The sequence below is a fragment of the Scomber japonicus genome, chromosome 9, assembly GCF_027409825.1.
Source record: "Scomber japonicus isolate fScoJap1 chromosome 9, fScoJap1.pri, whole genome shotgun sequence".
NCBI lineage: Eukaryota > Metazoa > Chordata > Actinopteri > Scombriformes > Scombridae > Scomber > Scomber japonicus.
The window spans coordinates 20503217-20515587 of record NC_070586.1 but is presented as its reverse complement, the minus strand read 5'-3'; the positions used below and the strand labels follow the sequence as shown (position 1 = coordinate 20515587).

The window sequence follows — 12371 nt, the reverse complement described above, 5'->3', positions numbered from 1 at the left end:
TATTGGGCAAAACTTAATATTGAACTGATTAAAAGTGATTACAATTCAGCCTGAAGATGGATGGATGTGTACTAAATTTGATGGCATTTCAGCTGATAGTTGTCAAAACATTTAACTTAAAACACAAATGTCTTCCTCATAGTGGTGTTAGAGGAAAAGTCAGGGAAGAACCAAATACATTTGCATTCATAATCTGGGGTAAATTAATGCAAAAAAAAAAATGGATGAATTTTCATGCATTTCAAATTTGAAGTAATATTAAAATGATTCACTTCAACTTTAATATAATACACTACTGACATATTACACATGATAGCATATATAAAGTACATATGTGTTGTCCTACCACATGGAACTGTGAAAATCTCATTGCCATTGACTGTTGCTAGTGTAAGTGCTGATCCATATCGGAGCGTGCCATATGTTTCTTGTGTAACTTATTGCTTTCCCATTCCCAATAAAGTGGCAGAATAAAAAGGCTTTTACAGGTCCCTGCGGGTAGCAGCTACTTCCAGTTGTAGTCACTGAGCTGTGCTGCTGTGGTGACAAATGGCACCAAGCACATATTTTACTATTGCCATTAACCATGCATGATCCAGGCTGGGCTACTCAAATGACTTTGCTGTGCAGAAACACGATCAAGAGTCATGTTAGCTGGAAGTTTGTGTGTGAGTGTGTGAGTGCGTGTGCATGCATATGGATGTATGTGTGTATGTATGTGTGTGCGCTGCAAACACAAGTATGTATTGAACTTGTTTATATTTTCTTAAGTTATAAGCCACTTAAACATGTTTCTACTAAGCCATTTCAAGGTAACAATGTGGTGTGTGGTGGTAACAAATAGTGGCAGTGCAGAGAACTTTAAATGAATGTTTATTATATATTGTAGATGGGGTTTATCAAAACAGAAACAAAAAAATGTTGAGATGCATGAGCATGTTGTGTTATGGTAAAACAAACCTGTACTCACCAGGATTCAAGTGGCTGTTTATTTAGCTGGAAGCCTCATCATCATTGTGTTGCACTATTAAAGAGCTATGACATAACATCCAGATCCTTGCTTTTAAAAACAAACAAACACACAATTGCATCCATTCACCCAGGATACATTTGAACTAACTGCATTGTTGATGTCTATGTAACGTTTTTACCTTTCCCCAGTAACCCACTTTAATGATAAGCAACCGTGTTAAAGTGAACTAAATGACGAAATGAGAAACATATGAGTATTTGAATATATATTTTAAAAAGATATATTCCTTAACAGGGTTCTCAACTTCATGTTTGGTTTTACATGCATGAAATGTGCTTTGCCTGTCTAATTAAGAAGTTTGTGGAGTATCGCCTTTCACAGTATACCTTCCTCTGCAGGTCCTGTGGACATGGCCGTCAGGGGGCAGACATCAGGCGGTGGAAGCTCTCGGAGAAACGTGGCTCCCTGGTTTGTTCCACATCGGCAGCAGCTGAAGGTGTGTATACACGCGCAAGAGCAATATGTATAAAGAAAGGTACAGTACTGTTAAATTAAAGTCAGAATCATTCAAGTCATTTACATCAGAAAATAAAAAAAGTCACATACAAATAATGCCTAAAAAAAGTCTATAAGAAAATAGGATATTTAAGCATTTAGAATAAAGTGAAAGATTGCGATGAAATACACTTCATCCTCGCCAAAAGACAAAAAATACACCAGTTTAGGTATTTCAGCAAAAGTATGGTGTAGTGCAAATGTTTATTCTCTGGTTTTAATATTACTAAAGTACGAAAGCGAGGCAGGAGGAGAGAGGGGGAAATAAAAGTCTAGTATGTTGGTAGCCAGAGGGCGGTGGCATTTCTCTCTCTCTGCGTAAACGGAGAGAGTGGAGAACCAGAGAGCGCACGGATAGGAAAGGAGAGCTTAGTGGCAAGGCAGCAGTGCTGCTGACACGAGTGAAGGGACCCCGCGGTTATTTCCACCACCTCTCTCTCTCTCTCACTCACACACAAACACACACACACACAGAGCTTAACCTGCGCCTTCTGAGACGGACTCAGACATCGGGACTTGAGGCTACCGACCTTTGGTTTTGGACTCGTTTTATCACTAGATCTTGTGGTGGAGAGAAGATCTGATTTCCCCACCACTACCACCGTGGACCGAGGAGTTTTGCGTGTTTATGTGTTTTATGCGTTGCCTGTAATGGGGAAAAGTGGACAGAGAACTGGAATAGGACACGGGGGTTGCAGCTTGATGAGGATGTGCGCCACGCCGGGGATCCTGCTTCTCCTGGTGCTCATTCACTCAGGAGTCGCCCAAGGTAAGACAGGAAAGCGCGTCTTCTGTGAAACCTTTTTTAATACACCTTAATTGTTTCAAAACGGTGTTTCTTTTTCTGTCATTGCCGAGATGAGGCTGTGTGTTGCTGGCGGGCATGCCTGTTATTAGGCGGGGAGGCAGAAGTAGCTCCTGCCGACGAGGTGTACTACTTTTTTTTTTTTTGCCATCTTTCCGTTTAAATTGAGCCGATGCCTTACGGTCAGCGTCTTAGGAAACCAAATGTGCTCCTATCTTTGCCTGCACTTGAAGCGGGGTGTTCAAACTGAAAAAAGCCCAAACTCGCTGCTTTCATTTCCCTGTGAAAAACAACACATTTAAAAAGACGAGAATATACAGCAGGTTGTGAGTAATATGTGAGAAAATGTCCTGAAATATGGCTTCACTAGCTATTTAAAACCGGATAAAAATATGACAATAAAAAATCACGAAGAACTCAAGAGAAATTGCGTAATTTTCGTCAGGACTGTTTTCATCTGGTCAGATCAAGTCCCAGGTTGCAGTTACATTCAGATAAAAACTGTGAAGGGCAGAACTGGAGTCCACGATTACACGATTAGGCGACCAATGTCTCATTGCGAAGTGCTTCACAAAATGCAACGGTTCACTGCTCCGATTGGAAAATTGATCAAAAGTCACAGACACTCACAGTAGCCAGAGGCACATAAGCAGTGATACAAATCTCACAACAAGAACATGAAGAATAATCAGTAAACATCTTGGTTGAATTTAAAATACAATGCCACAAGATTGTCAACTTTACAAGGGTATGACAGAATTTAAAAGCAGGCTCTAACACACTGAACACATCTGAAATACTAAGCTGTTGCAATGATGAGGTGTTGTGCGTTACTCTGTTCACAATGTACGCCCCCAGTGAACAATAACAGGAATATTAAAGTTATATTTCTGAAGAGTGGCACGCAGTCATACAACAGAGTGCTGCTTGTGGAGGATACTGCAGGTCACAGGCTGAATGAAGCATGAAGAGGCAGCCTAACTTTGTACTATTAAAACATTTTATTCTTATCTAAGAGCTCTGTTGAATTCATAATGCAATAGGCTGCTGCTTCTTAAATGCTGAAGGGAAAGAACATGCAACATTTCACACTCTCTTTGACCTTCTCAGGGAGAAGTTGTCCCTTGTTAATGTTCATCCAAAAGCGTTTATGCCCAATGCTTCTGTCGTTTTACCCAGCTGCATAATGCACTACAGTTGTCCCGTTTGGCCTCAATAACCGAGGAAGTTTGACCTCATTATTATCTGCATCTATTGTCGTTTTCATCCCCGACTACAATCTATAAATACGAATAGTGTTGCTTCAGTGTTTTCCCTCCATTATTATAGCAAATATTCCACTTAAAGGATACAGAAACGTGTCTACACAAGAATGCGGTGAGTAAACTGGTATCGACAGTACTGATTAGCCTAAGGTTTTTGTGCTGAATTTGGGCATTAATTGGACTTGATTTTGCTGCCACCTTTCATTGCCCTGGGGACCAGCGTTTCAGCAACACCCACCAATATTCATTATGACCACTTTCTATCGGCTTACTGTTAAATCAATACATTGCAATTTAGGGACATGGTTTGAGTAGGCTTTCGCCCACCTCCTGATAAACTGACTGTTGTTTTTCTGTTCCAAATAACTTGACTCATGTCTCTGAAGTTGTTTCTTTGTGTGTGTAGAGTCACTCCATTTGTTGTTTTATTGAATGGGGAAAACACACAAACATATTGGCCTAACTGTGGGGGAGTGGGCGGCTTTGTGCACAGAGCTGATCCTCTGTGCTGGATTCAATTCCCAGTCCAGTCGACTGGAGAACTTCCTTGAAATTATAAACATTGTGTTATTATGTGCATTTTGTCTTTGCATTGTAAATGCAGGCTGTTATTTTAGACAAATAATTGTGTTCTGTTCAGTGCTCCTCGTGCATCATTTAGTGTCTCGTGGCCAGTTGTTGCCTCCAGTTTAACTCTGTTGTGGCATAATGTGGTTTGCTACGTTTAATAACTGAGTCGGTTTTCGAGGTCATGACTAATGATGTTCAGGATGATGGTGTTTGTGGAAATGATACTGGCACTGCTGAGGATTTAAATCTAATAATGATGAATCATGAGAACCATAAAATATTCCAATTTTGATTTTAATTCTATTTTGAGTACACTTATCCAAAGAAAAAATGATTTAATTCAAGTTATTCTACTTTAAATCCAGGTGGCTCCCAAGCATTTAATTATGAACCCTCTTTTTAAACTCTTACTCATGTAATCTGACATCTTTCTCCTAGCCTCACAGAGCTGTAGACAGTGTGTGTGAGACTATGGGAGACCCTCTCGCACACACTCACACAAACCAACATGTGCACATACAATGAGAGGAGAGTGTTAGTTGAGATCCTCTCATGACAGCTTGAGTACATGAGCCAGCCTTCCAACTAAGCCCCACCCTCGAGTGTTTTGGCCTATTAAAAAGCCATTAGCTAAGCCCCCTTACAATTGATCTTGAATGAATGAGTGTCAAGATCGCTCAACAATGTCTGAAAAGTCCCCTTGTTTATTATGATGACTAAGCTGCAGTATGGCCAGGTTCTAAAGTTCAGCTGCTATAGGGTGTTAGTGAAAAAAATATTTGGTGGGTTTCTGCTTTATATGGCCCTGCAGTCCCACTCATTTCAGATTGCACAGTTTAGCTGTTGGGTTCTGATTACATCATATTTCTGTGGCATGTTGTTTTTCAGTTCACACTTTTCTTTAGATTTAACACGCAAATCTATTCCAGGGACTCTTTCACTTTGTTCAAAATCTAATCTCAAACTGTAGATAGTGGATTTAAAGCAGTGCAGTTTGGACATACCCTCCTATTCACTTGAATAAGAAAGTGTGTTCAATTTTTTGACTAATACTTTATGTGTGTGTGTATGTGTGTGTGTGTGTGTACATGACTGTGTTGAAGTTTGTGTGTCTGTGCAGGTGGATGTAGGTGTGTGAACCCAGTAGTCCAGAGGTGTAAAGATGTGTATGATGTATGAGCTATGTGAGTGTGTGTTAGTGTGCCCGTGAACTTGGCAGTGTACGGATGTTCTCAGAGAACTCCTGCATAGTTTGTGTGTGTGTCTCTGTGTGTACACATATGTGTGTGCCAGCATGTCTATACTTGGGAGATTGTGAGATTTTGTACATGTGTGTGAACTTGGCATTATAACAGCACTCTGGCAGAGATCACATGGTGTTTCATTTTGTGTGTGCGTGCGCACTTGGCATTATGGTATTGCCAGAGCTCCCATGCTGTCTCCCATTATGCTCTGATCCTGTCCCATGGTGCACTGCAGCCATCCAGGGTTCAGTGCTTATAGATGGACAGCTGGGAATTATTGGAACTAAATAGGTCAATTTGATTGGCTGTGCCACTCCAGCCAATGCAGTGTGATTGGCTGAGCAGGTTTTTATTTGGTAAATTTGATGCTGTTTCTGTATCAGAGTGAGAAAGGGTGATAGGAGTGAGAGAGGGAAAGGATGAATGGATGAGGAAGGGAGAGATCTCTCTGGGTGGTTTGTACCAGCTTTGATCACCCCACTAGGACTTGACAAGCTGACTGACTGCTACACACACTCACACATAGAAGACACACACACACACACACACACACACACACACACACACACACACACACACACACACACACACACACAGCAAGATATTTCTGCGGTCAAACAATGCTGCATTCTGTCTGCATTCTCTCTGTGTGTATGTGAGCGTACTAATGCGTGTGTGTGTGTGCGTGTGTGTGCTTGGACTGGCGTTCATGGGAGTGTGTGAAAGGAAGTCTTTGACTGTGTCTGGGGTTGTTTTCTATAGAAGACCCTCCTGCTGCTAACAGCAGCCTAGTGATGGCAGATTTCCCTCACCCTCTTTGCCTTCTTTTTTTTTGTATACGTGCTTACTCATCCGACATTTCATAGACTCTAACTTAAGTGTGACCAGTGATGAGACATTTTTCCACCTACCTTCTCTCTATCTCTATCATTTTCAGTCTGCATCCTCTGTTAGTTGCTGAATGGATTTTACTGAACTTTTTTTCTCCTCCTTGCCTGTGGCCTTGCATGTTTATCCATTCACTCAGTAGATTTTATGTTGGACTGTGAAAACGCCAGACTGTCCACCTACACCTCTGTGCATTTTATGTATAGTTTGCTTGAACACATAGCAATTACTGCTCGGCCTATTTCAAGAGTCAAGAGGCTGAACGTGGGTTGTTTGTGCAGCGGCAGAGAACTTGAAGGCATGTTTTGAAAGCAGAGATGGAATCCAGTTTAGGCACAAGTATGGTTTTCAAGAGTCTGTGTCGGCAACTGCGTCACACGGTTTTGACAATTTACTATCTCTCACTCTCCACGGGGGGAAAACCCATGGGTGGACCATGAGTGTGTGTGTGTGTGTGTGTGTGTATGTGTGTGTATGTGCATTCATGTCTGTGAACGTGTATGTTTACTCAAGAGACGGGCTGAGCAGGAGTAAAGAGGAAAAAGAGAAAGGAGAAGCTCAATGTTCTGAAACTGATTCCCAGTGTCTCCTGCTGTTAGGTCTAATTCCTTCTAGAGTTTCATGTACAGATCTGGAATTATTAATTTTTCATGGCAGGCGAAACCTAAGGCTTCATTTGGGGCTCTCATTTGCAGGCTTTTTGTTTGACTTAGTTGTGTCTGTTTTCTGTGTGTATATGTGTGTAGTGAGGGTTTTCTGAGAGAATGCCGCTTGTTCCCAATCAATGCCCTACTATATAGTTCCCACCGGTCACATGCAGCCTCACGCTGCAAAAAATGATCCACCTATCTTAGTGTGTAGTGTTCACATTTAAAAAAACACACACTTCAATAATATTTTAAAGTCAGGTTATTATATTTCGCTGCAAGATAAAACATTCAGATTCAGGAGATATTATAAATAGGTTACCCTACTTGAACAAAAAAAGACTTTTCAACACATTTTCCTTTCTCACTACAGTTCACTGACAAAAAGACTTCCCTTGTTGTCATTTTTTGTAGTATACTGGGTATCTTTAATTTCCATAATAGACAGTTGGACCCAGTGAGTCGATGCCACTGAGTGCCAGGCCGCAGATTTTTTACACTGTTGTCCATCGTCTCCCTCTCTCCTCTCAATTGTCCCCATTTCTCTCCCCAATTCTATCTCTCGTTATCTGTCTCCTGCTTTAGTCTGTCTCTATTGCCCATCTGCTACTACTGACATTCTGCTCTCTTCTCTCACTTTTAGCTCCCTTTTTATTATTCTCCTCCCTCAGCTACTGTCTCTCGCCACTCTGTCTCTTTCTCTCGTTAGATTTACACTGTTTAATTAGAGTGTGGCCAAAACAGTGGACATATTGTTTTGCTTCTGAACGGGGCCTACACGCAGCGGGACATTACGTGTTTGTGTGTGTTTAGTCAACTCATCAGTTAGCCAGGGGGAGGGAACGAATTTGCTTCGACAGGCACGCATACACATGTATTGTATGGTGTCCAACACAGATAGAGGGAAGGAAAGAAGGAAATAGACAGGTAGGGAAATCGAGTGCCACCCTGCTTACACCATGCCAGCTGCTCTCCATTGAAATCTCATCTTGTATCTCTTTGTTTTAAAGCCATGTCCCTATCCACAGTCGGCAGCTTAGGCTTTTCATGGTCTATATATTCTTTTTATTTGATACCGTAAAACCTCCAGTAAATAGCCCAGGCTGGTTTATTTGCCTCAGAAACAACGAGCAGCATACTGCAGTTTTTAGGAGACAAGCGATTACCAGAGACACTTTTTTTTTTCTCTGTGCGTGTGTGTGTGTGAAAAAAACAACTTCTGCCTCTTCAGCTTAATCCTCTGTCCCTTCTCGTGTCTGTCTTGACACTTTGTTTGGACTCATGCCAAAGCAACAATCTGCTGCGTCTCCAGATTTTTTGCTCATGGCACTCATATTAAAGACAGTCTGCAGATTTGGGGATGTATCTATATTATAGATTTTACAGTATTATCATAGAATTCTGTAGCATTAAATCTCATGAGACCCGACAGTACACAGGTGTCAATCCTTACACTTCCACATCATAGACAAACAAAAAACAACACATTTCTACATATGTGTCCTTGTGTGAAAGAACAATTATTTGAGGGCAGACACACGACCGGCAGATGGGCACAGGGTGTTTTTGGCTGAGTGGGGTGTTTGTGTTTTTGGCACAAGAGAGTCTTATTTGTGTCATCATGAATATGTAATTAAGCTGCCATTGAGAAAAGACGACGTGCCATGGCAGGGGGTCCACGAGGCTGGGAATCCAGGTTCCCTTTTGTTTTGACTGAAAGCTTGTTACATGCATTGTCCTGCATTGAGAGGGTGAGGGAAAAAGAAAGGAGGCACAAGGTTAGGAGCAGAAACGTGGGCAAACAGATAAACTGAAAGAGAGACAAACAGTGGAGTGCAGAAAACGAGCGAATGAAAGGAGGTGGTGTGTTTTTCTTTTGTTTTGCTTTTTTCAATTTCTTGTGCAGAATTTGACATTCAAGCTCTTTTTTTGATAGGAAACAAAGCCACACTGTAAAAGCCCATTCAACTCCTGGTTGAGTGTGGAGAGAGGATTGGGGAAAGGAGGAGGAGGAGGCGTAGGAAGAGGGAGGAGGGCACAAGCAAGCGGGCTGAGCGGTGTTGGGAAGCCGCCTGAAGGATTAGTCTTTCTCTTCCCCCTATCTTTCGCCACTACATTCTCTCTTCTTTTGTGACTCTTTTTTTTTCTTTCCTGCTCTCTTTTTCACAACCCCCCATTTCTTCCAGTTCTCCTCTCTTTTTCCCTCCCTCTTTCTTGCTCCCTTGATCCAACCCCTCCCTCCCTCACCCTCAACAGTAACTCTTTTCTTTTCCCCATCTCTCTCTCTCTCTCTCTCTCCCTCTCTCTCCCCCTGTGCCAAAACTGTCTGGTAATCTAGTGGTCCATCTGAAGGAATATGCAAAAACCTGAAACCATAATTACTATAATCACCACTGTAACTTTTTACCTCCGAGGCTTACGTTTGCACTTTACACACTTGTGCGCACACACACAAACGCACAAGACTTATGCCTGTTTTGAAAGAGCACATTGTAATTCTGTAGGATGCCATGAAAAAGGGGATTTAGCACGTGTTGTAAAAAGGTTTTTGGTTGCCTGTTCTGCTGCTTTAGACATGATGTAATTTACTGCACTGTACCCGGTGTAGGTGTAGGAAAAACAAGGGCTTCACAGACGCTCACAGGCACATGCACACACACACATAAATGGGCAGGCAGGAAAGTACAGAAACAATTTAGTTAGTTTATTTTGTATGATCGGTACAAGGGTACAAACACACCCTGTACAATAGACAAACATATGGTAGAACAAGTCCATTCACTTATTTTGGCTCCACACTGCCTGTAATAAGAACACGGTATATTTTACTCCGCGGGTGACAAGATTACGTGTAAGCAGTTTGCTTTGATTCATTTGAACACACCATTCTAAGTGGCTAATGAATATGGGCAGTACTTTGCTGAGAAGGCACGTTTTCTATGTCCATTGTGAGTGTGTGCGTGTAAATGAAATATCACATTATTATTTTATTTATTTATTTATTCATTATTTTTCCAGAGTTATCCTTGCACACAGCATTTTTTTTGTCTCCCCCAGAGGAGCACAAGTAGGACTGCACTGTAGGTTGGAGAGAGGAGAGGAAGGAGAGAGAATAATGACTTTCCACCTTTTTAAAAATCTTGCTTCCTGATCTTTTTGTTCTTAAAAAAAAAAGTGATCATATAGGGGTGAAAGAAACAGTAGATCAGAAAAGCCAGCCAGAGTGATTGTGAGTGAGGAGGAAAGCTATAGTGACTTGGATACGGGGACATCAAGTGCCGGAGTGAGATAGAGAAAGACTGCAGGGTTAGTAATTAATCACAGTTCTCAGCGAGTGGGAGAGAGATTTGATGAGACAAAACGGTGAAAGGGGGTAGTGACAGAATCATTTTAACCCATATGAATTTACACAGAAGCTAGTGTGTTTATACCTTCCTCACTGTGATAATGAATTTTAGGGTTATGGTTAGAGGTTAAAGGTTAATTTATGGCCTCAAGAGGTCAGGAATAAGGCTACAGCCATTGATTTTATATGGCTAAATTAGTTGATTGTGTTCTGGAGGGAGAGGTGAAGATGGTTATTGGTTATACAATGAGGATAACAGACAATCATTTGAATGCTGTGAAAATCTGACGTGGCTGTTTTTGTCCAGAATGAAACTGAGCTGTTTTTGAGTTTAATATTAATGTAACAGAAGAGAAGGACATTGAGGAAGGTAAAGTAGATGTGAGGTGCTGCTGATGTATTGCTTGTGTGTCTGTGATTGAGGAAGATATACTGTACAGATGCCCTTTTTTAATAATCTTGTATGAAAGGACAATGTAGCTGCCTTCAACCCTGCTCAAGGCTCAGTACTAAAACCAAACTGTTAATACTGTAAAGTGTAGGTTTGTTTTGCTCTGAAGCACAGCTGCTTCTGAGTTAGCCACCTTGATATTAAAAGAAATTTTTAAAAAATTGCCCTGGTGTAGACTTGGAGTCAGACCTTATTGTGAACAAGTCTGTGAAGAAAGTTATGTCTGTGATGCCAAAAAGATATTAGTTGTATAGAAGGACGGAAGCACAGAAGAGATTGGACATGTTTTCCCTGTAGGTTTTCATCTCTACATTATGATGGTCTGCGTTTTATACCTTGTGTTTTATGACTTTGTTTTTTTTTTTTTTTAATGTCTTCTTTGGTTATGCAGGTTTCCCTATAGGGAAATCACTTTCTATTGAGTGAAATGAGAAAACTGCAATATGAATAAAAACATGACAAACAACAGTGACATTTGCATTTTATTGTATCTATACCTGCATGTATTTTTTTGTGCAAACTTACTACTTCACTTGGATACTGAAGAATAAAATCACAGTGGAGGACTGCTTACAGGGCCTTTACTGAACAGTTAGATAGGTGTAATTGAAATACAGTGTATAAATTATGAGCATTATTCAGTAGGAAGTTGCTAATTAGATTATTTTAAAACCTCTTTTGATCATGGAAAATGTATGTTTGTTAATACACAAGTTAAGGCACTTAAAGCCTTTTACTCTGTGCCTACAAAACAAGTAGAAAAGACACGGGGTCAACTGTTTTCTACACGCTTTAATAGGCACAGCTCTACAGCTGCTAGCAGAGATGATCAGATATTACTTTTTGGGAAAGACTGTTTCCAAAGAGGCTTAAATTAAATGGGGTGATGATGAGGTCAATGGATGAAGGCTTTAAAGTTGTTTTTAATGATTGAGAGATTTAAGATCTTCTTCGCTGCGGTGTCTTATCAACCTCAGAGTGAAAGTCAGTTTTTATTAAAGGTGCCTAACATTGTGACTCAGCAGTGCATCTATAAAAGTACAGTCGTAGGGACCATATTTCTGCAGTTGTTTATAGCGTGTTTCAGCTGTGCTTTGTTTTCATTGATTCTCTCCCACACAGACTTTGTGTGTGAGTGCATGCGTGTACACGTGTGTTTGCTTTTTAGTTGTGCTTCTCTACGGGCTTTATTGTCTTACAGCATTTATTGATGTTTATTAAAAAAACAAACCTTTGGGTCGACCCTAGAGAATGTCTCCCTTTTTTTACCCCCTCTGTTTGTGTTATTTTGTACTTTCATCCCTAAAGATATCTGTACGGTTTAAGGCCAAGACAGGTAGAGCGGTAGTCCTGAAATTCACTCTTTGTTATTTTACAAGTCAAACATAGCTGATAATGTGGTTTTGTAAAGGAGGGAGCTTAAATCTAACATGGTTATTAATGTGACAGTGCCAGACTTCAGCTTATTTTGGTGACAGTTTCTGCTTATTTTACAGAACCATTTGATTTAATCCTCAAGGGTGATATGATGTAAAATAAAGCAACCCACTACGCTGTCATTTGTCAGTTTTGAGATGACATGTCAATGGTTGAACATGATTAGATGAAGGAGAAACATAATGTCACT

At 40.7% G+C, this 12371-nt stretch overlaps 1 protein-coding gene across 1 annotated transcript in view; it reads left to right on the top strand.

Annotated features, from left to right (window-relative positions):
• The first annotated feature begins 2179 nt into the window (after window positions 1-2179).
• Window positions 2180-12371, top strand: part of LOC128364399 (netrin receptor UNC5C-like) — a 200016-nt gene continuing 189824 nt past the window's right edge. The window contains exon 1 of the mRNA XM_053324932.1: window positions 2180-2297. Within this exon, the coding sequence (XP_053180907.1) occupies window positions 2180-2297 (118 nt within the window). The remainder of the gene's footprint in view (window positions 2298-12371) is intronic.